The sequence below is a fragment of the Scomber japonicus genome, chromosome 4 (genome assembly GCF_027409825.1).
Source record: "Scomber japonicus isolate fScoJap1 chromosome 4, fScoJap1.pri, whole genome shotgun sequence".
NCBI lineage: Eukaryota > Metazoa > Chordata > Actinopteri > Scombriformes > Scombridae > Scomber > Scomber japonicus.
The window spans coordinates 30,731,718-30,759,302 of record NC_070581.1 but is presented as its reverse complement, the minus strand read 5'-3'; the positions used below and the strand labels follow the sequence as shown (position 1 = coordinate 30,759,302).

General features: G+C 44.2%; 1 protein-coding gene across 1 annotated transcript; it reads right to left on the bottom strand.

Annotated features, from left to right (window-relative positions):
- Positions 1 to 37: 37 nt before the first annotated feature.
- hcfc1b (host cell factor C1b) lies at positions 38 to 22,976 on the bottom strand. The gene is made up of 33 exons (XM_053318074.1): positions 22,799 to 22,976; positions 20,998 to 21,146; positions 19,916 to 20,076; positions 18,545 to 18,747; positions 18,328 to 18,412; positions 17,547 to 17,653; positions 16,460 to 16,639; positions 15,504 to 15,839; positions 15,277 to 15,422; positions 14,893 to 15,081; positions 14,545 to 14,772; positions 14,352 to 14,465; positions 14,028 to 14,226; positions 13,820 to 13,935; positions 13,568 to 13,703; positions 13,321 to 13,478; positions 13,061 to 13,217; positions 12,417 to 12,694; positions 12,098 to 12,247; positions 11,307 to 11,546; positions 10,857 to 11,093; positions 9,450 to 9,593; positions 5,901 to 5,984; positions 5,740 to 5,823; positions 5,451 to 5,645; positions 5,162 to 5,320; positions 4,041 to 4,227; positions 3,362 to 3,487; positions 2,013 to 2,227; positions 1,811 to 1,930; positions 799 to 984; positions 310 to 610; positions 38 to 93 (listed from the first exon to the last, which is right to left on the bottom strand). The coding sequence occupies exons 1-33, from the start codon at positions 22,974 to 22,976 to the stop codon at positions 38 to 40; spliced, it is 5,604 nt and encodes a 1,867-aa protein (XP_053174049.1).
- Between the last annotated feature and the right edge of the window lie 4,609 nt (positions 22,977 to 27,585).

Below are 27,585 nucleotides of genomic sequence, written 5' to 3'. Positions count from 1 at the left end.
CTTGTACATGTGAGTAAAATAAAAGAGTCAGTTCTTACTAATCTGGAGATGCTCCCGGTCTCTTCACTGCTGGTTTGGCATCTTTACTGGTTTCTATTGGAAACAGAAAAAAAACATACAAAACATTTTAATAAATCATCAAGTTTCTTCTTCCTTGGAGTTCTCCTGCTCGAGTTTCAGGACAAATAATGACTGATAATTAAAATATAACAGTGAATTAAATATAATAGTAAATAAAATAACCACCAGGATGATGATATGTTGCATCTCTCTGGTTTTATTTTTATTAAATCAGAGCTGAGTTCTCACCTTGGAGCCACCGGACCTGTGTGGCCGGTCCGTATCCCTTCTGGTTGCGAGCGGCGATGCGGAAGATGATGGCGGGTTTGGTGGTGTAGTCGATGTGGGCGTTGGCGAGGCTGGAGGCCTGGACGAGGCAGGACGGGCTCGGACCGCAGTAGACTCTCATGAAGGCCAGCTGGGCCGGACCGGAACTGGACCCGGAGGCGCTGGCCTGGCTGGACTGGATGGCCAGGTAGACGGAGTACTCGGTGATCTTCCCCGATGTGACGGCGGGAGGCTCCCAGGTCAGCTGAGCTCCGTCCAGGTTCTGCAGGACGAGAACATGATGATATTTAGTTTTTCAGGTTTTCTATTGTATGAGATCAAGGATTAGCGGCTCCCCCTGCTGGTTGTTTGCCCTCCATATAAAATCATGGTGATGACTGTTGCCATGGTAACCCATTAAGTCATCAGGGCAGAGACATTCAAACATCACAAACAGGAAGTGAGTCTCACCTTGCTGATCTTGATGGCGCACGGTGCTCCGGGGAAACCGGGCAGACACGTTTTAAAGGCCGAGACCTCTGAGAACGTTCCGCGCCCGCAGATATTGATCCCAGCGACCCGGAACTTGTAGGCTGTCCCCGGCTGCAGCTCCACCTTCCTCATCTGACTGTAGTCCGGCATCACGCCCGAGTCATCCTGCAAGGAGACACGTATTAGTATTATTGTTGGTTTTATGTCATTTGTACCATTTTTTATCGAGACTGAATGCTCCTTAAAATGTCAAATGGTGTAACCACAAAAGAATGATAAGTATTAGGAAGGAAGGAAGGAAGGAAGGAAGGAAGGAAGGAAGGAAATGGGGAGGAAAGAAAGAGAGAAGGAAGGAGGGAAGGAGGGTTGATATGGTGTTTTATTGAGAATTTAATGTTTTTAAGCAAGTCGAATTATTTGGTACAAAGTTTTATGGTTACACCACCAGACAATTTTACCATAATCCTCTAATGGATTAACCCTCCTGTTGTCCTCGAGTTAAGGAAGGAAGGAAAGGAAGGAAGAAGGAAGGAAGGAAAGGAAGAAAGGAAAGGAAGGAAGGGAGGAAGGAGGAAGGAAAGGAGGAAAGGAGGGAGGGAGGAAGGAAGGAAAGAAGGAAGGAAGAAAAGGAGGAAGGGAGGAAGAAGGAAGCAAAGGAGGAAGGGTGGAAGGAAGACAGAAGGAAGGGAGGGAGGAAGGAAGATGGAAGGAAAGGAGGGAAGGAAGGAAAGGAGGAAGGGAAGAAGAAGGAAGGAAAGGAGGGAGGGAAGAAGAAGGAAGGAAAGGAGGGAGGGAGGGAGGAAGGGAAGAAGAAGGAAGGAAAGGAGGGAGGGAGGAAGGAAGACAGAAGCAAGGAAGGAAAGGAGAAGGAAGGAAGGAAGGAAAGGAGGAAGGGAAGAAGGAAGGAAAGGAGGGAGGAAGGAAGGACAGAGGAAAGAAGGAAGGGAGGAAAGAAAAAACAGGAGCTGAGACTCGTGTTTTAATAACTTACATCCATCACAATGTCATCGTAGGGGACGTAGTAATGAGAGACCACCATGTTGGTAACCTTGACGATCCCGACGTCGTACCACTGACTGTCCTTCGCTGATGACCTCATCACCGGGACGCCCTGTTTCTACACACAAGCAGACAGTTAGCGTTTTGTCTCTCGTCGTGCTTCCTGCTGTTAACGTGCGTGCTGCATGTCTCACCCCAGCCGTCGCTCCGATGCCGTTGGACACCTCGCCGAGCGCGGAGGTGGCGGCGGCCGTCTGCTGAGTCTTAGCCGGGCTGGCTGTCAGAGGAGGGGCGGGGCCAAACGTGCTGGCCAATCGGGCCACGGCGCTCGTCACAGCCGATGATGTCAGCTCGTGTCCGTTGCTCTCGGCTGCCGGGTCGTTGAGGCTGTCGGCGGGAGCCAGGCCCTCTGAGGAACACACGGGAGGATACACTCATTTATGAAACAAGTCAGAAAGTTTACAGACATATGATTAAAATATAAATATATGTGCTTTGTTATTATAAAAATTGTTTTAAGATACTTTTTAAAAAATCAGTCTAAACTCTAAATGTCTGAACTTGGCAGCACTGATTGTTTTATAAATATATTTATTAAAAAGAGTTTTTGTGTGTTGAGTAGGGCTAAGCCACAAAATTGATTTTTATATTAATCGTGATTTTTTCTGGCAATTTTTAAAAATCAATTCTCATAAAAGAATCGATTTTCATTTATTTATTACTTACTATAGAGCAGCTAAATGTAGCAGTTCAGTTTATTGTAAGATGTTGGCGGATGAGAATGTTTTTTGTGAGGCACAGTTTTCAAAATAAATCTCATAAACTGATGAGATGTGTGTATTGTGTGTTTTTTGTAAATATGACTTATGATGTATTATCAAGTGTTTGGTTCAACCTGTTCTTGTTTAAGGAAAGAACTTGGTAAAATCGAATTGCAATACTTGTTTAATCAGAATCGCAATTTAAATCGAATCGGGACCCCAAAAATCGTTAGAGAATCGAATCGACACCAAAAGCATATCGGCCCAGCCCTAGTGTTGAGTCTGAGAAATAAACACAAAAACAAACAATTTTAATTTCACTAAATATTTGGAAGAGAAAGATTAAAATGTATCTCTTCAATTTAGCTTTTCTATCAGTCACTACTGCACTTCTTTTAATAGTTGTATTTTCACTTGATTTGTTTTTATTAGCTACTTTTACCATGTACTTTTATTCTTATATTACTATTATTACTATCTTATATTACATTACACAATTGTTTTCCTCTTTCTTTTCTGTTCTTTTTTTTTAACATTACTTTATTTTCCTTTTAATATGAAGCATTTGGTGTATGTAATTTATTTTTTGTTGAGCTGCAGTTATTGTATAAAAGGTGCTATTAAATAAAGTTATTATTATTATTAATTAAGCAGCTACATGTGAATATCTGTCTGGTGTGTGTGTGTGTGTGTGTGTGTGTGTGTGTGTGTGTGTGTGTGTGTGTGTGTGTGTGTGTGTGAATGAAACATATTAAAGCTCAGTTCAGGAGGTGTTGTTGTACCTGTGGGCATGGCGCTCTGCTCCGGTTGGTTCTGGACTTCCTGGAGCTGCTGGTGCTGTTGGACCAGAGCTGCCAGTTCCTGCTGAGTCAGCACGATGGGGATGGACTGACTCGCTGCTCCGTCTCCTGCAGACACACAAACATCAACATTAACCTTCCTGTCGTCCTCCCGGGTCAAATCGACCCCATCTGTTTTGACTGTTCCTTCTTTCCTCCCTTGCTTCCGTCTGTCCTTCCCCCCTCTCCTCCTTCTCTCTTTCTTTCCTTCCTTCCCTTCTTTCCTCTGTCCTTCCTTCTTTCGTTTCCTCCCTTCCCTCCTTCCTCACCCCCTCCTTTCCTTCCTTCTTCCTCCATTCCTTTCCTTCCTTCTTCCTCCCTTCATTCCTCCTTTCCTTCATTCCTCCTTCCTTCCTTTCTTTCTTCCTTTCCTTCATTCCTCCTTCCTTCCTTTCTTTCTTCCTCCTTCCTTCCTTCCTTCCTCCCTTCATCCTCCCAACTAATTATTAGTCTCATTATAGATCCAATTATAGATACTGAACAAATATAAATACGCTCAAATGAAATGTAATCCCTTAACTCCTACAAACCCAGACATTTTTAGTCCTAGATTATCAAAAACTAAATTTTAAACACATGATACTCAGATCAGACTCTGGGTCCAGATGTGTGCTCGTCTCACCCATCTGTCCGGCCGCCTGCAGCACCGCCTGTATCGTGGCCTGCTGAGCCGCCGCCTCCTCTGCCGCTGCGCTAGCAGCCAGCTGATCCGCCGTCACCAGCAGAGTCGTCGTCCCGGAGTCCGCCTCACCGCTGTCCCCTTCTGATGACATCAGCTCCTGAGGAAGGCCGCTGTCTGTGGACGCCATCTGAGAGACGGACGGAGGGAGGGAGGGACGGAGGTTAGAACGGAGTCTGAAGCTAATATGAGGCTTCGGCTGTTGATATCTGATACTGTCCTTCCACTGCAGCTCAACGAGGGAAATTTATACTAAAGAGATTTTTAAATTGGAAGATATCTACTTTATTTGACTTTAAACATCTCTTATAAATATTTTTCCAGGACTTAATTGTTTTCTAGGGCTTAAAAAAAATTATTTGGGCACTTTTTGAATGACTTCGTACAACTTTACAGTGAAATACATTATGAAAGGATCTTCTAATGGTCAGTATGAACAGGAGGAATGATTACAGAAAGAAACAACAGACTTAATGTTGATTTGGGTTCCTGACTGTTGATTTAAGACCAAAAAATCAACGGTGGACAGCTCCTCTCTCTCTGTTGCAGGACGGAGAGATTCAAAAGATCCTTCGCTCCTAATTCTTCAATAACAGACTAATTGAATTTCCCCTGGAGGATAACCTTTTACATACTGTTCATATTATGACTCATAATTAGTCTCTACATAAATTCCCCATCAGTCATTAATAAACTGATCCTTAATGAAGCTGTCAGAGTGTATTTTGTTTATTTTTGGGAAATTAATGAGAATTAAATTATGAAGAATTTTAATGATTTGATATATTTTCAATAAACATGTTAAATTTGTATGTTAATATGTATAAAAATGCCCAAAAAAAAGAGATCCATTTTATTTCCTGTTTTGTATATTCTGCTTCACATTCGGAAAAGTACAGTTATTGCAGCTCTCAAATATAATAATGGGTCAAATTTGATCAGTATGTAAAGGTTAAAAAACTGTGAACCTGTCCTTTAATGTGTGTGTGTGTGTGTGTGTGTGTGTGTGTGTGTGTGTGTGTGTGTGTGTGTGTGTGTGTGTGTGCGTGTGCGTATGTGTGTACCTGAGCTGCCTCGCTGCCCTCCACGTGAACCTGTAGCACCGACGCTGCTGCTGACATATCAGTCTGCATAGGCTCCTCCCCGTCTCCTGCCATCACCACGGCAACAGCCTCCGCCTCAGAGGACTCTGCCCTGTCCTCTCCGACCAATGAGGAGATCTCCTGCGGACACATGAAGAAGAAGAAGAAGATGATGTAGAGGATGAAGATGAGGATGGTGTGTATGCATGTGTGTGTGTGTGTGTGTGTGTGTTTGTGTGTGTGTGTGTGTGTGTGTGTGTGTCTCACTTACAGGTATAGAAGGTCCAGGTGTGGGTGTGGACTGTGTAACCGTGGTAACAGCTCTGCCCTGGCTGGTTGTGGTGGTGGAGGGGGCGGAGTCAGAGGAGGATGAGGGGTCTGTGGACTCCTGCTGGGTACCTGTCGCTGTGGTCGCCGTGTTGGTGGTCCCGGTCTCGTGGGTCTCACACGGCGGATTCGAACACACCTGAAACCAAAAGTCAACGTTCAATTACAGAAATCTTTCACCTTTAACTAACCACTGATGGTCAGCGTTCATCTGTCCGCAGGTGTTCTCTCACCTGTCTGATTCCTCCGGCTCCTGATGTGGTCGCCGTGTTGGTGGTCCCGGTCTCGTGGGTCTCACATGGCGGGTTCGAACACACCTGAAACCGACAGTCAGTGATTAGCTACAGAAATCTATGAACACCTTTAACCAATCAGAGCTCGCCTGGTGACTCACCTGTCTGACTCCTCCGGCTCCTGATGTCGTCGCCGTGTTAGTGGTTCCGGTCTCGTGGGTCTCACATGGCGGATTTGAACACACCTGATGTAGATTTAGAAATCATTATATAAATATATGAACATCTATTTCTCATATATAATAATAAGTGTATTTATATATTATAACACCTTTAAAAGGCAGCTGGATTCATGTGAAGTAAAGATGATCAGTTGAAGTTAGTTGATGCTTTTATTTTGGCGATATTCACTTCCTGTCTTCGTAATAAAAGCTTGCAGTGAAGTGTGAGGAGTTGCTGGTTCTGTTAGTGTTTCGTCTCATTTTAAACTCACGACTCTCCTGGATGATGTAACGATCCTACAGGTTTATATTCAGCCACTAGTTATTAATATTTACTTAGTTTCTGTCTTTCTTCACTGATTTTGACGGACAGCTAAAAAATACTAACAATACCTATGAGCCTCGGCTGCTGTTGCTATGGAGAAGAAGCCAGTAAAAGGCGTAATGAATTGAAAACACTTCAATATACAGCACCATAGTTACTGAATCCAGTCAAAAGTGACACAGAAATGTATCTTGAATGTCATATTTGTTGTTAGGTATGAAAACTTATTAGTGAGCTAAAAACACTTCAGTGTATCTTTGATTTTTACTCAATGAACTAGGGCTGCTCGATTATGGAAAAAATCATAATCACGATTATTTGGGTCAAAATTGAAATCACGATTATTAAAATGATTTTTTTTTCTTGTCCATTTGGCTTAATTAATTTTCTCTCCCAGCAGCAGCCTTTTATCTGCCGCTTAACGCAACACACAGCAGGAAATGTGCAGAGATATTAGAGCTGAGCGAGTTGCCATGACGATAGTTCACAAATCCTAGTTTTTAATAATTAGTCAGTAAACTCAGCATCGTCTGACGCAGGCTGGAAACTCTGCACTTTTATTTACAGTTAAAACATTTCGCCGTGTGTTTCAGCTTCTGTCAAACTAACGGAGCTGCAGCGGCTTCCTGTCTAAGCTTTTCAAAATAAAACTTTTGTTATTGAGCGCTATCTCATTTTCATTAAAAATCGTTTCCCCTCGATTTTATTAGTTTTGAGATCGTTTGGCCCCTAAATCGTAATCAAGATCAAATTTTGATTAATTGAGCAGCCTTACAATGAACTATTAAAAATAAATAAATAAATCTTCCGCACACAACCAGCCGCTCTACAGCTCTGTAACGATCAGCTGGTGGACAATAAATATTTACTTTAGAGAGATGAACTTGTGTATTTCATGATCGGGCTGCACGATTTAGTGAAAAAGTCATATTGCAAATTTATGATTGTGATATAATAAACAAGATAAGTTTAATTTGCACACAGTAAGAAGAAGAAAGTGTCTTTCACAGTTATATAATTGCACAGGCTGACGTAGCGATTACAATTAGATTAATCCTGCAGCACTATTTCATGTAAAACCCAAACAATGCAGGATTTTTGAGGCTGACACTGATCAGATTTTTCTAAACTCATAAATATCAATAATAATTTATCAGCTGATTGTTTTAGAACATAAACACGGATCTAAAAAGGTTGTTTTTTTTTAAATTGTGACCAAGATTATTGTTGATTTTCATTGTGCTTCTCTCCTCTATCCTTCCTCTCTCTCCTCTATCCTTCCTTTCTCTCCTCTATCCTTCCTCTCTCTCCTCTATCCTTCCTCTCTCTCCTTCCTCTCTCTCTCCTCTATCCTTCCTTTCTCTCCTTCCTCTCTCTCTCTCTCTCTCTCCTCTATCCTTCCTCTCTCTCCTCTATCCTTCCTCTCTCTCCTCTCCTTCCTCTCTCTCCTCTCCTTCCTCTCTCTCTCCTCTCCTTCCTCTCTCTCTCTCTCTCCTCCTTCCTCTCTCTCTCTCTCTCTCCTCTCCTTCCTCTCTCTCTCTCCTCTATCCTTCCTCTCTCTCCTCTATCCTTCCTCTCTCTCTCTCCTCTATCCTTCCTTTCTCTCCTTCCTCTCTCTCTCTCCTCTATCCTTCCTCTCTCTCCTCTCCTTCCTCTCTCTCTCCTCTATCCTTCCTTTCTCTCCTCTCCTTCCTCTCTCTCTCTCTCTCCTCTCCTTCCTCTCTCTCTCTCTCTCTCTCTCTCCTCTATCCTTCCTCTCTCTCCTCTCCTTCCTCTTCCTCTCTCTCCTCTCCTTCCTCTCTCTCCTCTCCTTCCTCTCTCTCTCTCTCTCTCTCTCTCCTCTCCTTCCTCTCTCTCTCTCTCTCCTCTCCTTCCTCTCTCTCTCTCCTCTATCCTTCCTCTCTCTCCTCTATCCTTCCTCTCTCTCCTCTATCCTTCCTCTCTCTCTCTCCTCTATCCTTCCTTTCTCTCCTTCCTCTCTCTCTCCTCTATCCTTCCTCTCTCTCCTCTCCTTCCTCTCTCTCTCCTCTATCCTTCCTCTCTCTCCTCTATCCTTCCTTTCTCTCCTCTATCCTTCCTTTCTCTCCTCTCCTTCCTCTCTCTCCTCTCCTTCCTCTCTCTCCTCTCCTTCCTCTCTCTCCTCTATCCTTCCTCTCCTCTCCTCTATCCTTCCTCTCTCTCCTCTCCTTCCTCTCTCTCCTCTCCTTCCTCTCTCTCTCTCTCTCCTCTCCTTCCTCTCTCTCCTCTATCCTTCCTTTCTCTCCTTCCTCTCTCTCTCTCCTCTATCCTTCCTTTCTCTCCTTCCTCTCTCTCTCTCTTCTATCCTTCCTCTCTCTCCTCTCCTTCCTTTCTCTCTCTCCTCTATCCTTCCTCTCTCTCCTCTCCTTCCTTTCTCTCTCTCCTCTCCTTCCTTTCTCTCCTCTATCCTTCCTCTCTCTCCTCTCCTTCCTCTCTCTCCTCTATCCTTCCTTTCTCTCTCTCTCTCCTCTATCCTTCCTCTCTCTCCTCTCCTTCCTCTCTCTCCTCTATCCTTCCTTTCTCTCCTTCCTCTCTCTCTCTCTCTCCTCTATCCTTCCTCTCTCTCCTCTCCTTCCTCTCTCTCCTCTATCCTTCCTTTCTCTCTCTCTCCTCTATCCTTCCTCTCTCTCCTCTCTCTCTCCTCTATCCTTCCTTTCTCTCCTTCCTCTCTCTCTCTCTCTCTCTCTCCTCTATCCTTCCTCTCTCTCTCTCTCTCTCTCTCTCTCCTCTATCCTTCCTCTCTCTCTCTCTCTCCTCTATCCTTCCTCTCTCTCCTCTATCCTTCCTTTCTCTCCTTCCTCTCTCTCTCTCTCTCTCTCTCTCTCTCTCCTCTATCCTTCCTCTCTCTCTCTCTCTCCTCTATCCTTCCTCTTCCTCTCTCTCCTCTCAACCCAACCGGTCGAGGCAGATGTTCTCCCACTCTGAGTCTGGTTCTGAGGTCTCTTCCTGTTAAAAGGGAGTTTTTTCTCTCCACTGTTGCTCATGTGGGAATGTTGGGTCTCTTTAAAGTTAAAACCTGAAGAGTTCGGTTTAGAAGCTGCTCTATGTGGAAAGTGCCTTGAGATAACTCTGTTGTGATTTGGCGCTAAACAAATAAAGATCGATTGATTTCATCTTTAACCAATCCCTGATCATCAGTGTCTCACCTGTCTGAGTCCTCCGGCTCCTGCTGTCGTCGCCGTGTTGGTGGTTCCGGTCTCGTGGGTCTCACATGGCGGGTTAGAGCAGGTGGTTTCTCCGCTCACAGCGACAGAAGCTGAAGGAACGGGACCAGACTGCTGAGATGAAGACTGGTTTGATCATACGTGAAGAAGAGGAAGAGGAGGAAGAGGAGAGAGAGGGTTTTAGTCTTTGATATGTTTGATTTTTAAATCAATGGAGTCGAATCCAGTAGAAATAAAATACAGAACAAACAGACAGAGAGATTTTTCTTCTGTCACATTTCATAAAAACAACCTGCTCCAAAATAAAAACCTTTTTTCTCCAGTTTTTCGAGGCCTTAAAAACTTATTTTCTAGTGTGTTTTACTTTCTGGCCTTAAAAAATATTTTTATATATTTATATATCTTTGGAGAGTAAGGGCTGCAACTAAAGATTTTTTTTCAATATTAACTGATTAATTGATTTTTCAATAAAATGCCTGAAAAAACTGCTGTAATGTCGGTCGGCTGGATTTGAACCTGTGACAGAGTTACAAAGGGCTCGGCTCACCTGCGGCGCTCCGCCCAGGCTGGAAGACGCCACCGTGGAGGTGGAGGTCTCGTGAGTCTCGCAGGATGGGTTGGAAGACACTCTGGTGTTACCCTCCATGGCTGCCGTAGCAACGGTGGAGGTGTTGGTGGTGCCGGTCTTATCGGTCTTGTCGGTCTCGCCGGTCTCGGGCGTGTCGGGCGTCTCGCCGGTCTCGGGCGTCTTGCAGGGCGGATTAGAGGAGCTGGTTTCTCCGCTCACAGCGACAGAAGCTGAAGAAATGGGACCAGACTGCCGAGATGAAGACTGGTTTGGTGAAGAGGAGAGAGAGGATTTTAGTGTTTATGTTTGATTTTTTAAATCAATGAAGTCGAATCCAGTAGAAATAAAATACAGAACAAACAAACTGAGACTTTTTTTGTACCTGCTCCAAAATAAAACTTTTTTTTCCATATTTTTCAAGGACTTAAAAACTTATTTTCTAATGCGTTTTAAATAACTTTCCGGCCTTAAAAAATATTTCTAAACAAACAAACAAATCCTAAAAAACTAAAATAATGAGCATGAATTGCGGCGAGTAAGGGCTGCAACTAAAGAGTTTTTTCAATATTAACTGATTAATAGTAAAATGCCTGAAAAAAACTTCCTGTTATAATCTGTCAGAGTCAAAGGTGACGTCTTCAAATGAGTTTCATCCGACCAAAAGATTTTCTGTTTACTGCCGACACAAAAACATTAAACCAGAAACTTTCTGACTAAAATTAAAATCAAAGTTACAAAATAATCTGAGGTTTTATTATTTGGCTCTAATGTCGGTCGGCTGGATTTGAACCTGTGACAGAGTTACAAACGGCTCGGCTCACCTGCGGAGCTCCGCCCATGCTGGAAGACGCCACCGTGGAGGTGTTGGTGGTGCCGGTCTCGTGCGTCTCGCAGGGCCGGTTAGAAGACACTCTGGTGTTACCCCCCATGGCTGCCGTGGCAACGGTGGAGGTGGAGGTGGAGGTGTTGGTGGTGCCGGTCTCGTGAGTCTCGCCGGGCGGATTAGAGGAGGTGGTTTCTCCGCTCACAGCGACAGAAGCTGAAGAAATGGGACCAGACTGCCGAGATGAAGACTGGTTTGAACACACGTGAAGAGGAGGAGGAGAGAGAGGGGATTTTAGTCTTTGATACAGAACAAACAAACTGAGATTTTTCTTCTGTCACATTTCATAAAACAATCTGCTCCAAAATAAAACCTTTTTTCTCCAATTTTTCGAGGCCTTAAAAACCTGTGACAGAGTTACAAGTTCAAGTTAAACAGCTCGGCTCACCTGCGGCGCTCCGCCCATGCTGGAAGACGCCACCGTGGAGGTATTGGTGGTGCCGGTCTTGTGAGTCTCGGAGGGCCGGTTGGAAGACACTCTGATGTTACCCCCCATGGCTGCCGTGGCAACGGTGGATGTGTTGGTGGTGCCGGTCTCGCGCGTCTCGCAGGGCGGATTAGAGGAGGTGGTTCCTCCGCTCAGAGCGACAGAAGCTGAAGGAACGGGACCAGACTGCTGAGATGAAGACTGGTTTGAACACACGTGAGGAGAGAGAGGATTTTAGTCTTTGATATGTTTGATTTTTTAATCAATGGATTCGAATCCAGTAGAAATAAAATACAGAACAAACAGACAGAGACTTTTCTTCTGTCACATTTCATAAAAACCACCTGCTCCAAAATAAAAACCTTTTTTCCCCAATTTTTCGAGGCCTTAAAAAATATTTCTAAATCAAACAAACAAATCCTAAAAAACTAAAATAATGAGCATGAATTGTGGAGAGTAAGGGCTGCAACTAAAGATTTTTTTCAATATTAACTGATTAATAGTAAAACGCCTGAAAAAAATTCCTGTTATAATCTGTCAGAGTCAAAGGTGACGTCTTCAAATGAGTTTCATCCGACCAAAAGATTTTCAGTTTACTGCCGACACAAAAACATTAAACCAGAAACTTTCTGACTAAAATTAAAATCAAAGTTATAAATGAATCTGAGCTTTTATTATTTGGCTTTAATGTCGGTCGGCTGGATTTGAACCTGTGACAGAGTTACAAGTTCAGGTTAAAGGGCTCGGCCCACCTGCGGCGCTCTGCCCATGCTGGAAGACGCCACCGTGGAGGTGTTGGTGGTGCCGGTCTCGTGAGTCTCGCAGGGCGGGTTAGAGCAGGTGGTTTCTCCGCTCAGAGCGACAGAAGCTGAAGGAACGGGACCAGACTGCTGAGATGAAGACTGGTTTGATCATACGTGAAGAGGAAGAAGAGAGAGAGGAGAGAGAGGGTTTTAGTCTTTGATACAGAACAAACAAACTGAGACTTTTCTTCTGTCACATTTCATAAAACAACCTGCTCCAAAATAAAACCTTTTTTTCCCCAAGTTCAGGTTAAACAGCTCGGCTCACCTGCGGCGCTCCGCCCATGCTAGAAGACGCCACCGTGGAGGTGTTGGTGGTGCCGGTCTCGTGCGTCTCGCAGGGCGGGTTGGAACACACTCTGGTGTTACCCCCCATGGCTGCCGTGGCAACGGTGGAGGTGTTGGTGGTGCCGGTCTCGTGCGTCTCGCAGGGCGGGTTGGAGCACACTCTGTTGTTACCCCCCATGGTTGCTGTGGCAACGGTGGAGGTGTTGGTGGTGCCGGTCTCATGCGTCTCGCAGGGCGGGTTGGAGCAGACCAGCGTCACTGCAGCATCATGACAGTGACATCACAGGTTTACACACACGTCTACTCTACACACTGAAAGTACAGTAACTGTAACAACAGTATCTGCAGCAGTAGTAGCTGCAGTAGTAGTAGTAGTAGTAGTAGTAGTAGTATCTACAGTACAAGTAGTAGTAGCTGCAGTAGTAGTAGTAGTATTAGTAGTAGTAATAGTATCTACAGTACAAGTAGTAGTAGCTGCAGTAGTAGTAGTAGTATTATTAGTATTGGTAGTAGTAGTAGTAGTAGTAGTAGTAGTAGTAGTAGTAGTAATAGTATCTACAGTACAAGTAGTAGTAGTATGTGCAGTACTAGTAGTAGTATTATTAGTAGTTGTGGTTACTGCACCTGTAGCCGGGTCTCCTGTCTGTCCCGCTGAAGTAGTTGTTGTAGTACTCGTAGTACTTCCCGGTTCTTCTGAGGTAGGGGAGGCCATGAAGGAGACCGGCAGATCCTGGACCAGCGGCTGAGCCTCAGCGCCGCTTGGAGTCGTGATCAGAGTCACCTGCAGAGACACAACTCTGGTATTACTACAGTACTACAGTATAGACACAAACCTGCAGTCCTACTACAGAACATTAATGGAAATAAACAGCTTGTATTTTAACCTGTTTGGGTCCTGCTGTTACAGAGGTTGCCGCGGTGACCTGGTTGGCCAGTGTAGCAATGGTTGCCAGGGTGGTGATGGGCGTTGCCAGGGAGGCGTTGGCAGCGGTTGCTACTGGAGAGGAGACACTTCCTGTTACTGTCCCCAGACTGGAGACACCTGCAGAGACAAAACAAACGCACCAGTGTGAGTCTGAGACTCTCTGAGGGCGAGACACACATACGCAGCAGGTGTCATCACGTGTTTACCTGTATTTGCCTTGACGACCAGCGTGGTAACGTTGGGTTTGGACCCGGTTGCTCCCGGTGACACGAGTCTGACTCCGCTCATCGGGACGGTCCTGAGGATCGTTCCCGGCGTTCCTGGAGCTCCTTTCAACACCACCTGGATACAAACACACACAGAGGGCATGTTCAATGTGTGTGCTCAGTGGGCATGCCTGTGTGTGTGTGTGTGTGTGTGTGTGTGTGTGTGTATATGTGTGTGTGTGTGTATATTACCTGTGTGAGTCCCTGCTGACCAGCTGCAGTGATTTTGGGGACAGTTGTGAGGATTTTTCCGGCTGTTCCTGGCGTCATCATTTTGGTGGTCAGGATTGTGATTGGACTGTTACCACCTGAGAGGGGAGGGGGGGCATCACTCAGTCAATAAACAATAATCAATAATGATAATAAAGCTGAGGTGTTCAGGTGTGTTTGTGTCCCGTACCTGCCCCACCCTGCAGCGCAGACAGTGGGATGGTCTTGATGATGGTGTTTCCGGGTTTCGAGGTTGTCGGGGAAACGCCAAGTATGGTTGGTTTGTTTCCCGTGGAGCCGGCCTGCGCAGTGCTGAGGATGGTGGTCTGTTTACCGTCCGCTGATGACACCAACTTCAAGATGGTGCCTGGCGGGAGACCACCTTTCGCCTGATAGAGATAGAGAGAGAGAGAGAGTTCAGTAAAGACCAGTAGAGTTCAATACAGACCAGTAAAGGCCAATAGAGTTCAGTAAAGACCAGTAGAGACCAGTAGAGACCAGTAGAGACCAGTACCTGTAGGAGCTGGGCGAGCGGGTTGCTCCCAGCCTGACCAGTAAGTACTCCACTCTGACCTGGTTTGGTCTGGACGACTGACATCACCTTCCCCAGGTTGCCGAGGTTACTGAGCTGTAAAAAGAGGGAGCAGTGATGTCATTAGGTGTTTATCAGCTGGAGCCGGTCGGTGAGCAGCAGTGACATCACTCACCAGGGTGCCGCCTCCGCCCATGCTCAACGGGCTGTTGACGAGCGTGATAGTCTTTGTGACTCCGCCCACCACCGTGGTGACGACCTGAGCCTGCTGGGAGACCGTAACCGTGCCCGACTTGTGAACCGTGATGATTGGTCGGCTGGGCGTCCCCGTGGTGGAGACGACAGAGGCCCCGCCCACCTGAGCGGCGGCGGTTTTCAGTATTCGAGTGGCAGGGTTACTGACCTGTGAGGAGACAGACGACAGATTAATAACTGCAGGAAGTCTTTTTATTAATATATAAGAAAAAAAGAGATTTATTGAGGATAAGGCTACTTGGAAAAAATCAAGTAGAGTGATTTATACCATCGTGATCGGAGATGCCACTTTGACCGGCAGGCTGCTGGATCCCGGACTGACGGCCATCGTTTTAACCGTCGTGGCTCCTGCCGGAACGTTCAGCACCGTCGCTGTGGACGGAGGAATCTTCTGAGTGGCTGCGGCCGCCGCTGCCAGAGCCGCCATCCCGCTCATCTGAGGACTGCTTCCTATTGGCTGAGAGCATACAGGAAGGAGGAGAGGTCAGAAGGTTGAAGGCGCTTGGTGGATTGTTGCAGAGCTTTCAGCAGCAGGTGGAGTTTGCTCAGTTGCCATGGAGATGGTTCAGTAATTAATGGAGCCTGACTGATATATCTGTTAGTCACATGATCCAGGAGAGAGAATCTAAATAAAACATGAAGATCAACGTACCGTCCCCTGACTGGTCTGAGCAGGCATCACCATGCGAACACCTGCAGGAAGTGTCGTCACGGCGACCGGGGATTTGGGCACGGCCTGTCGGACTGTGACGATAGAGGCTCCACCTGCGGCACTTGGAGCTGCCACCTTCAGGACAGCTGTGGAAATACACAGTGACACAGGTGAGGAACATTCAGACGTACGGATCTGGATCTACCTGAACAGGTGTGTGAACCTACCTGGACTTTTGGCGGCAGCGGCCAACGGGTTTCCAGTTATGGCGGCTGTTGGGGAGGGGACTAACGTGATGCCGGACAGCGGGATGCCCTGGCTGGCTGGAGCTGCTGCGACGACGGGGATGGAGCTTTTAGGGGAGCTGGTTCCAGGTGTGGCGATGGGGACGGGGTTGGAGGCGGGGCTGGAGGCAGGTGAGGTGGCAGCAGGTGTGGCGGGAATGTCGTACTTCTGTAGCTGCAGCAGGTAGGTGTCGGCGGTGGTCGACGGCCCCCAGCTCACCTCCAGAGACGAGGTGTTGGCCCGGACCAGCTGGACCCGAGACGGAGGAGTGGGACGCTCTGAGGACAGACAGGTGGGACACAGGTAGGACAGGTAAGTTTAAAGTCCGTGTAAAGTAAGAATAAATATGTGTTCTGAGTTTGACATACCACAGAAAAGTGTGTTGTTAACCACCCTGCCAAACTTGAATGATTAAAAAAGTCGCAAATATATTAAATTAGGCTTCAAAAAACTCCGCCTCTTTCTCTGCTCGCTGAAACCCCGCCCCTTACCAAGTGTCACCTGTCAATCAAAGTCACCACCTCTACCAGAAACATGGACGCTAAGTCTGAGAGCTTTCTGCTGCTAACTCAGCTGTTAGCTCGGTGGCTAGCTCAGCTAACTGGCTAACTGTAGACTGTAGTAGTAGTAGTGTGTGCTGAATGTATTTCTACCTCTACAGCAGCAGGGGCGGGTTTATGCTAATCACTAAATCCTGAACACAGAAATGTTGAAACACAGTTTGTGAAGCCTAGCTCCACAATTCAAATCTAAATGGTTGAAATGCTTTTTACACCTTTTTTAGAAATACATTTATGACCTATTTAATGTGTTTAGAAGAAAATGTCTGAATTCACTTTACACAGTCTTTAAGCAGTTGAGCCTGTTTCCGTTACATTTATCAGACAGCAGTACCAACCTGACTCCAGGTACCAGAGGTCCTTGCAGCACACCTGGTTGTTCCAGGCCTTCCTGTATCCGTCTCTTCCGCTCCAGATGTAGAGTCGGGAGTTGATGGCCACGCTGCAGTGACCAGCTCGAGCTCGGGGGACATTTTCCTCCAGGCTGTCCATCAGGACCGTCTCCCAGCACATGTTGTCTGATGGGAGAGAGACAGGAAGAGTTCTGCTTTTAGATTCCCTCCTTAAAAGCGACTCTTACCTTTCTTGCATTTCACACAGCACTTTGAAAAAACTTGAACAGCAACAATGAATGATATGATTGGTCAGAGTTTTCACAGAATATTATGAGAATGGAATAATGATGAGTTTCTATGCCTGGTGGATCTCGCTAACATTTTAGAGTGCCATTACCTCATTAATAGCATTTTAACCTAAACATAAAAATGTGTAAAAATGTAACAAAGGTATTCTTGAGCACTGAGAAAAACTTGTTACCCAAGCATCACTCTGTGTAATTGGCTGTTATGTGGACATGAGAGTACTGTGGACATTTTTAACACCTGTTTGCAGTTTTTTGTTTTTTTTTGTGAGAAGCTGCGTCTGGAGAACTCTTCAGGGCCAAGAGGCTTGCTGACAGACAAGCTAAATTAAAGAGTCACTTAACACTAACACTGTATTGTTACATTGTTCATTGCACAACACAACACAACTTATTGTCCTTTTTCCAAAAAAAATCCAGGATTTTTATCCCCTAGAACTACAAAACCAGCGACAAGTGAATGGTATGCCACAATAAATAAACCGACACCACAAGCTTCTGCTCCACATCGACCTGTGCAACTTTTATAAATCTCCATGAAGTCCTCATGTAGAGATTGGACAGAAAGAAGAGGCGGAGGAGGAGGAGGAGGAGGAGGAGGAAGAGGAGGAAGAGGAGAAGAGGAGGAGGAGGAAGAATAGGAGAAGAGGAGGAGGAGCTGTTAGAACAGTGATGCTAATAAAACAGACGGCTGGTGACCTTTACATGATGATGAAAGACAGATGTCAGGAGTGTAACAGTGTGTGTGTGTGTGTGTGTGTGTGTGTGTGTGTGTGTGTGTGTACCCAGGTTGAGGCAGGCCAGTGTGTTGGTACACTTCCACTCCTTCTCATGTGTCGCCACTTTGACGTCATCCATCACCAGAGGAACCCAACCTCCGAACACGTACATCCTACAGACAGGTGACACACGTTAATGTCAGTATTTGTGTGTGTGTGTGTGTGTGTGTGTGTGTGTAGTATTAATGTTGTTGATGGTGGTGGCAGAGTGGAGGTTGTGTAGTATTTGTGTATATGTGCAAAATTAGTATGTGTGGGTATTATGTATGTAGTATTCCGCTGTGTGTAGTATTCCGTTGTGTGTAGTAATTATATGTGTGTGTAGTATTCCGTCTGGTGTGTGTAGTATTCCGTCTGGTGTGTGTAGTATTCCGTCTGGTGTGTGTAGTATTCCGTCTGGTGTGTGTGTAATATTCCGGAGTGTGTGTAGTATTCCGGAGTGTGTGTAGTATTCCGGAGTGTGTGTAGTATTTGTATGTGTGTGTAGTATGTGTGTGTAGTATTTGTATGTGTGTGTAGTATGTGTGTGTAGTACTTGTATGTGTGTGTAGTACTTGTATTTGTGTGTGTGTAGTACTTGTATGTGTGTGTAGTATTACTTGTATTTGTGTGTGTAGTATTTATGTGTGTGTAGTACTTGTATGTGTGTGTAGTACTTGTATTTGTGTGCGTGTAGTACTTGTATGTGTGTGTAGTACTTGTATTTGTGTGTGTGTAGTACTTGTATTTGTGTGTGTGTAGTACTTGTATTTGTGTGTGTAGTACTTGTATGTGTGTGTAGTATTACTTGTTGTTGATGGTGGTGGCGGAGTGCAGGCTGCGGGGCATCGGGGCCGCTCCACCGAGGTCCGGCTTGCTCCACGTCAGGGAGTCTGTGACATCATCAGAACAGGAACCAATTACAAGTCAGCACGTGGGTCACATGAGACGGACGGTAGAGACGGAAAAGGTCTCTTTAACTGTTACGACTACAGGAGAGCTACGAGGATGAAACGGTGTCTCACCGATATCGAGCACCCAAAGGTCTCCCAGTCTGCAGCCGCTCATCCCTCCGTAGATGATGAGCCTGTTGGCTCCGCGGCCGCTTGTCACCACGGCCGTGTGACTCTCTCTGGGCGGCGGCGGCGGACCCGACGTCACCGGCAGCTCCCAGCCGACCACGCTGGAGCCCGGCCGCAGCTCCAGACAGAACAGGTCATTCAGATACCTGAGGGGAGAGGAGAGGGGTCAAAGGTCACGTTAAGCAGGTATTTGAGGTGGCATTAATAACTAAATATATTTAAGTTTAAAGAAAAAGACAACATTTTTATTCCTGACAGTCTAAAATGTTCAGGATGTTGAGTCTGAAATGTAATATCTAGAGCAGAGGGGTCAAACTCATCTTCATTCAAGGGCCCAATTTGATCTTATGTGGGCCGGGAGCAAGGAAGGAAGGAAAGATTGAAGGAAGGACAGATTGAAGGAAGGAAAGACAGATGGAAGGAAGGAAGAGAAGACAGGATGAAAAGATGGAAGGAAGAAAGGGAGGATCGAAGGAAGGAAAGATGGAAGGAAGAGGAGAGAAGACAGTAAGGAAAGATGAAAGGAAGGAAGGACAGATGGAAGTAAGGAAGGAAGGAAAGATGGGAGGAAGGAAGAGAAGACAGTAAGGAAAGATGAAAGGAAGGAAGGAAGGAAAGATTGAAGGAAGGACAGATGGAAGTAAGGAAGGAAAGAAAGACAGTAAGGAAAGATGAAAGGAAGGAAGGCAAGACAGGAAGGAAGGAAAGAAAGGAAGGAAGGAAGGGTGGATGGAAAGACAGAAGGAAAAGAAGACAAGAAAGAAAGTGGGCCGGATTGGACTCCTCGGCGGGCCGGTTCTGGCCTGCGGGCCGCATGTTTGACACCCCTGATCTAGAGTATCAGTGAACTGTTAAATATAAAAAATCAGATTTAATATTAGAGAAAAAGTTTTAATTCACCCAAGAAATTTTTTTTTGTAATATCTTGAAATGCTTTTCTTTACAAGCAAAGACAAGTTTTAATAATTTAAAAACTAATAATTTGAGGAATAATGCAAGAAAAATTGTGAATTTGTTCTTTTCAAAAAAAAAAAAAAAAGAAGCATAATTTGAGGGAAACACTTTTTAAAAATTGGGGAAACAAGACGTAATTTTACTTTAAAAACTTTTTCTAAAAATGAAGTCACAACATTTTAAAAGTGTTAAAGTTTAAAAGTTAAAGTAAACATCTGTGTGGACAATAAGATGTGAGAGGTTTGATGTTTTGAAGAAGAAGTTCGGCTTTAAAAACTGGTTTCAGTTTATAAGCCGTTTTTTTTTTTAATGGGATCAAAGTTCAAACCTCGGAGACTTCCTGGTTTCCATCTCTCTTACCTGGGGATGTTGTTTTTGGGATCTTCGCTGTCGTTGGCCAGTCCGCCGAACAGGTAGCAGCGGCTGCCAATCAGAGAGAAGCTGTGTCCGAGGCGAGGGCAGGGCAGCGGGGAGTTCTTCGGAGGCTTTGCCTTCAGACGCTTCCACTCCCAGCGACTCGCCTGGAGGAAGACAAGAACTGATTATTTACAGTAAGACACAAAAAATACATAATCTCTCTTATATGACACAAAATAAGAGACTTTGTTTAACCCTCCTGTCCTCTCTTTTGACTGTTCCTTCCTTCCTTCCTCATTCCGCCCTCATTCCTTCTTTCCTCTCCATACTTCCTTCCTCTTTTCCTCCTTCCTTCCTTCGTTACTTCCTTCCTCATTTCCTTTTTTCTCACTTCCTTCCTTTCTCATTTCCTTCCTTCCTTCCTCTTTTCCTCCCTTCCTTCTTTCCTTCCTCATTTCCTTCTTTCCCCACTTCCTTCCTTCCTTCCTCTTTCCTCCCTTCCTTCGTTCCTTCCTTGACCTGAGCACAACAGGAGGGTTAATCAGTGCAGCTCTGAGAGAGACTGAGGGAACATCTCAAGTCCCTTAATAGCCTCCATGTTTCCCTCACTGGCATCTTTGACACAGAGGACTCATGGAGAAAGGAAACAAATAAATGTATTATATAGAAATGAGAAGACATCAGTATCGATATCCGTGCATCTCTACAAATTAATCAAGAAAGTAGTTTTATGGTTCTTTTGTTGGTCAGTCAGACAATGAACAGATTTTTTAACTAGATGAATGAAACATATAATATAAAAGTTGAGTAATAAACTTGAGTTAAATCTGTCTCCATGTATCCCATCAGTCTGATCAGCTGCAGCGTCCGATCAATAACTGATACTGATATCCAATAAAGGACGAGTGTCAGTGTTAAAAGACTTCTGTGAAAGATGCTTTCATGTATCCTCGCCTTCCATCCTCTCCTCGGAGCAGGAGTACGAGCTTTGAGACGGCGAGGAAAGCTCAAATAACAGACTTGAGATGTACCTTTATGATTCATTATCCTTTAAGCCCCGCCCCCTCTGCTGTGACATCACTGACCTGCAGCTCGTACAGGTCGTTGCTGTATTTGCCGTACTCCACCATCCCTCCGAACACCAGCAGCCGTGTCCCGTCACATACAAAACCGTAGGCGGCACAGCCGGGCGGGATGTCGCCTCGCACCGCCGGGATGAACCACTGGTTGGTCGCTGCAGGGGGGGGAGAGGGGAGGGGGGGGATACCAACAGGTGAGACAGTTTAAAGCAGAGGAACAGTCCTATTGATCGTACCTCCGAGTCATGAGTGATCCAGACACCAGCATCATCATGACGGACTTCAACTTCAATTTCTTAAAAGATATTAAAACTCAAAACACAAAAAAATAAAAGGAGAAATCTCTCAGCAGTGTTTCAGTAAACGTAACAATACATCAGTTAGTGTTGATCAATTAATTAGCTGCCAACTATTTCATTAATTTCAAGGACTTTGAAGTCATTTCATAAAGAGAAAAAGTCCAATTTCTCTGATTCTGGTTTCTCATATTGAATATTTTCTGGTTTACTGTTTCAGTGCACTGATGTCATTTGATTAAAAAAAAAAGAAGCTTTTTCTTAAACTGTAAGATATCTCACCTCCATTACATATCTACACACCTTTCTTAATTTCTTTTCACTTTAAAGCACAGAGTCACTTTACAATTAACTCAGGTTTTTGGCACTTATTAACTTCTTCTTATTAGCCTTTTTATATATGTTTTATTTAAAAAAAACAACACTGTGATATATTATTGTTGTGTGTAAGGAGGAGAGCAAAGTAAAAATTTCATTGCATTGTTTGAACCTCTGTGATTTTACGATGCATATAATCTGTGCAATATCAATATCAAACTCAGGTTACTTAAGTACATAATGTTACTATTTTTTAAATATATATTTTACTACTATTGTTTGTGTACTTATCTTTATTCTCTCCTTTTGCTGCTGCAATAATGTAAATTCCCTCACTGTAGGACTAATAAAGGAACATCTTATCTCTTAAGAGACACTGGAGAAGGCTGTAGAAAAGGCTACAGGTGCAAAGGTAAAAGCCACAAAGAGCGATCCCAAACACACACACGCAGGAATGGGAGGCTCATCTCACTGTGCTGTAAGACAGAGCGCTTCAGGAGCTCCTTCGTACCTGCAGCCATCAGACTTCACAATGATAACATCATCAGATAGTGACAGGGCACTGCAATAATGCTGAATAGTCTTTCCTCCCCTAAATATAATGTTCTTGTCTATTTTTGCTTAGTTTTAGGTTTGTTTATATATTATTTCTTATTCATTTATGTATTTATGAATGAACTACTGGATACATGAACAGGGTTTTCTTGCTGCTGCAATAATGGAAATTCCCTCACTGTGGGGCTAATAAAGGAAAATCTTATCTCTGTCATTTTATGGGCCTTAACAAGATAATTAAACATTTGTTAGGGTGTAAAACATATACATGGAATCCAACTTATCATTAAAACAGTGTGGTATTTTACACACACAGAGAAGAAGGAGGGTGATGATGGAGGGTCTTTAAATGTGTCTCCATATTGTCTTCATGCTGCTGCAGCGGAGGGGCGTGGCCGCCTGACGTCACTCTTGTTTTCAGTAGGAAAAAAAAAAGGGCGCCATTTCGTCTGAGAACCCCAACGGCTACTTCTGCTAGCATGCGGAGCTAACCTAGCCTAGCCTAGCATATAGCATAGCTCCGTTTAAAACCACACAGCCGCTTCAGATTCAATCGTATAAAAAAACAGCACGATACAAGCACATGGATGGTTTCATTCATTGCAATATGAACACACTGAGTATAATAAATAATCTACCTGTGTTGTAGACGTGTAGCTCATCCACTATCCCTTCGTTCCCCCCGCCGAACACCACCATTAGCTCCTTGATAGCCACGGCCCGGTGTCCGTGGCGGGGCCGGGGTACCGGGCCGGTCCAGCCCACTACACGCTTCCACCGCGGCTGCAGCACCGCGGGCACCGCCGCTGCTGCCATGATAACCTCCTCCTCCTCGGTACGAGCGAGAAAAACAGTCCCAAAATTTCAACCGGATAGATGCGTTAAAAAAGTCCGGATTAGCATTAGCATTAGCCCGCTAATTAGCTCCTGAAGCTAACTAGCCGGCTAACAGAGAGATAGAGATATATGCTGTGTAGCTAACTCGCAGCAGATTCAGAGGGTTTTATTACACGCAGAGAGTGATTAATACACATTCTCCGGTGCTCCAGGCAGAGAGGGCGAGTGTGGTGTCAATCTAAGCCCGGTTACAGTAGCTGCTGCTGCTCAGGCTAACAATCAGACAACCAGCTGGAGCACAAACATATCCAGCTGCTGTGAGTAAGAGAGAGAGAGAGAGCAGTGTGAGAGCTGCTGCTGCATGCAAAGCTGCTGTTAAATATATGCAGAGAAGCAGACTAGCAGGTCTACTAAGCGCCGGGGATGGGAGCCGCCATCTTGCTGCTAACAGCAACCAAACAAAACACAACACACAGAGAGAGAGAGAGGGAGAGAGAGAGGGAGGGGGAGAGAGAGAGAGAGAGAGAGAGAGAGAGATGCTGGAAATGGCAGAAAAAGAGGAAGAACAGCTGATCCAGCAGAGGGAGGTAGTACAGAGGAGATATCAGCCACTGCAGAGGAGGAGAAACAGAGAAGATTCACACTGCAGGAGAAATTTGAGAGGTGGTGAGATGATTAGTGGGAGAGGAAAGGAGAAGAAAATAAAAAAATATATATGATGCACAAAACTGAAAAACACAAAAATCAAAAAACAATATTTTTCCTGTTTTCATCTTGAAATGGGTCTGTCTTATTTCTATCTTTTAAAAAATATATAAATAAGAGAGTAAAACATCATTGTGAGGGAAGTTTTAATTAAAATTTGATTTAAATTTAAAGGTTTATTTGAAAAACTTCTAAGGAAAGTTAAAAAAGCTAAAAAAAGAAATAGTTGATCTATCAGCTAGTTCCTGCAAATGTTTAAGGACACAAATGAGCGCTCATACACTGTAAATATAATCAACATGTCCGCTCAACAGTTCAGTTTTTGCTCATTTTGGAGGATTTATGATGATAATATTGTTCTTATTTCATAGTTATCTTTGATTTAATATAGAGACAGAGACATCTAATGGCCACAAGTTGCCAAAGCAGCTTAAAAACACTGAATAATAATGTGTCTGATTCAATTTCTCTACATTTATCTTGTTAATCATCTTGTTTTGTCTTCAAGCACGCTGCGATCAGATTCACAACAACAAACTGAAGAAGAAATTGTGGATTAATTATTACGCCCCAATAAACTACCTTTAAATATCAGGGAAGCTAAAAACCTCCTCACTTTAGCATTTAAATAGCTATACACTGATGCACTTCTTTTAAAATGTATTTTACTTGATTGTATATATTCTTCTAGTTTATTTCCATCTGATGTTTTTTTTAACCCTCCTGTCGTCCTCCCGGGTCAAATTGACCCCATCTCTCTTTTGACTGTTCCTTCTCTCCTTCCTTCCTTCCTCTTTCTTTAATTTTTCTTTCGTTCTTCCCTTGCTTCCCTCTTTCTTTGCTCCCTCCTCCTTCCATACTTCTTTCCTCACTTCCTTCCTTCCGTCCCTTCCTGCTTTGCTTCCTTCCTTCCTTACGTCTTTCGTCCCTTCCTCCTCTCTTCCTGCTTTGCTTCCTTCCTTCCATCTTTCCTCCCTTCCTCCTCCTTTCCTTTGCTTCTTTCCTTCCGTCTTTCGTCCCTTCCTGCTTTGCTTCCTTCCCTCATTCCGTCTCCTCCCTACCTGCTTTGCTTCCTTCCTTCCCTCCTTCCTTCCGTCTTTCGTCCCTTCCTCCTCCCTTCCTGCTTTGCTTCCTTCGTTCCTTCCTTCCATCTTTCGTCCCTTCGTCCTCCCTTCCTGCTTTGCTTCCTTCCTTCCTTCCGTCCCGTCTCTCCTCCCTTCCTGCTTTGCTTCCTTCCTTCCGTCTCTCCTCCCTTCCTTCTTCTTCATGTGAAATCTAAACTCTCTGAATATATAAACATTGCTGCTTTTCTCGAGGCTTCAAGTTTCCACATCACACTTCAGTAAGTTGAATATTGGCTCCAAAATAGCTGTGATGTCATAAATCCTGCAGGTCCGTCCAGGTGAGATTTAAGGTGAAAGCAGAACAGAGAAACTTTTATTATCTGATGTAATATCTCAAAGATTGGTCACATTATTGTCTGTAAATTCATTAATAAGACGAGGAGACAATATAATTAACTTTTTTATTTATTCATTTATATTATCAATGTGAAAACAAGCAAATAATAATAAAAGAAACCCTTCTTGATAGGAATAGTAATAATAACATCTTTTAAATAAAAGCAGGATTCTCTCTCTGGATTTTTACAGAAATATTTCTTCTTATTCTTTCTCTTTGTGATTAATATTGTTAAATACAGTTTTTGTTTTTTAAAGTAACATAATCTCCGCGTGCTCTATATTTACTTTTCTTTAAATTAAAGGGGGGGGGAGGGGGGGGAGGGGGGGGAAGCTTCGTAGTGTACAATCATTGACAAGTCGGAGCAAAACTTTTAGGCTACTTTTCTGGGACAAAAAGCAACAAGGCACCAAAAAAATTAAGTCCACAATTTAAAATAAACAATTAATAACCATTAATATTAAAATTATGACTTTGAGTCAAAGCAAAAAAAAAAAGAAAAAAAAAGGACAAATTCAGGCACTTTTTAAATACCGTGTACAGCAGAGGTGTCAAACTCATTTTTATTCAAGGGCCACATACAACCCAGTTTGATCTCATGTGGGCCGGACCATTAAAAAGATGGAAGGATGGAGGGAAGAAAAAAGGAAGGAAATAAGAAGGGAAGGAAGGAAAGAAGGAAGGAAGGGAGGGAGGAAGGAAGAACAGAAGGAAGGAACAAAGAAAGGAAAAAAGGAAGGAAGGACAGATAGATGGGAGGAAGGACAGAAGGAAGAAAGGGAGGAAGGACAGATGGAAGGAAGGAAAAGAACACAGGAAGGAAAGTGGGCCATGTGGGCCGGATCATTAAAAAGATGGAAGGAAGGAGGGAAGAAAAAAAGGAAGGAAATAAGAAGGGAAGGAAGGAAAGAAGGAAGGAAGGGAGGGAGGAAGGAAGAACAGAAGGAAGGAACAAAGAAAGGAAAAAAGGAAGGACAAAAGGAAGGAAGGAAGAAAGGAAGGAAGGAAGGAAGGAAGGAAGGAAGGAAGGAAGAAGGGAAGGAAAAAAAGGAAGGACAGAAGGAAGAAAGGAAGGAAGGACAGATGGAAGGAAGGAAAAGAACACAGGAAGGAAAGTGGGCCGGATTGGACCCCTCGGCGGGCCGGTTCTGGCCCACGGGCCATATGTTTGACACCCCTGGTGTCCCAGGTTTGGGGAAGTAACGATTACATAACAGAAAAAACAAGATAATCGGATTAAAGCTACAATTATTATTTAGCAAGATTGAAATTATCTTACAATAAAGAATGATATACTTTAAATCTCATTCATGCACCTTTAAAACTCCCAAATGTTACAGCCGGAATGAAACGGAAACATAAGGGACAGTCGTAACGCATCTGTGGAAGTACCAAAAGACTCTTACAAAATAATTTAACAGAGAGTTTGTAGCTCACACATAACGGCTCTCCACTGATACGACGTTCAAATACTGAATAAATCACATAAAAGTTAAGACTCCGCACGGCCAGCAGGTCCAGACTTCCTGTCCCATCAGAGACTCACAATCACAAAACATCTTTCATGTATTTTGCTTCTTTTACTAGAACATAAAAAAAAGTCAGAATACAGCAGGTCTGAAATATCTGGATCTTACTCTACTGTTGTTCAGGTGTCATTGAATCTATCACAGAAATATTAATACTGATGTTGTTTGTTGTCCACATCTGGCTGCAGCATCGTGTTTATTGCTCTTCCTGCTTCTGCTTCATTGATTCAATGATTTTATTGCTTTGTTGTTGCATTGGTTTTTTTAATGTCTGCATGCACACACTTTTACCTCCACCCTAAATGCGTGTTATTTGCATAAAAAGGGGCAAATAATTTTACATATATGGAAATGTAACGGGCACCACGAAGCTAATTTGCTCTGCAGTGAAATTTTGCAGCTGATTTTCACCTTTTTGCAGCTGTTGTGTGACTTTAGATGTTATTATTTGCACCAGATTAGTGGCCAAAACTATTCCAAAAGTTACAGTAAATAAAGTTACATTTCTTTAATACTGTGATACTTTGATTACCTTACTGAGTCCATTTTTAAAGTAATGGGTTAAAGTAGATGGGTTACATTTTTAAAGTAACCCTCCCAACCCATAGACTGTATAAAAGAAATGGACGTAACATCCGTGACGTCACCCATTGGTTTGTGGACTGCTGCTCAGAAGCCAATAGTTTAGACTCTGGGCAGCGCCATCTTGAAAATTTCAGGTGCATGCTGGGAAAAATAAAAACACGGATTCTACTTATATGGGCATGAGGCGGGGTCATGAGGCGGAGTGGGGAGGTTGCTATGTATGGTTGCGAGGGCTGGATCTCGAGGGCATTGGTCAATCAACCTGTCAATCAGGATGTAGCCACGCCCTAATGCATACCCTGCTTTAT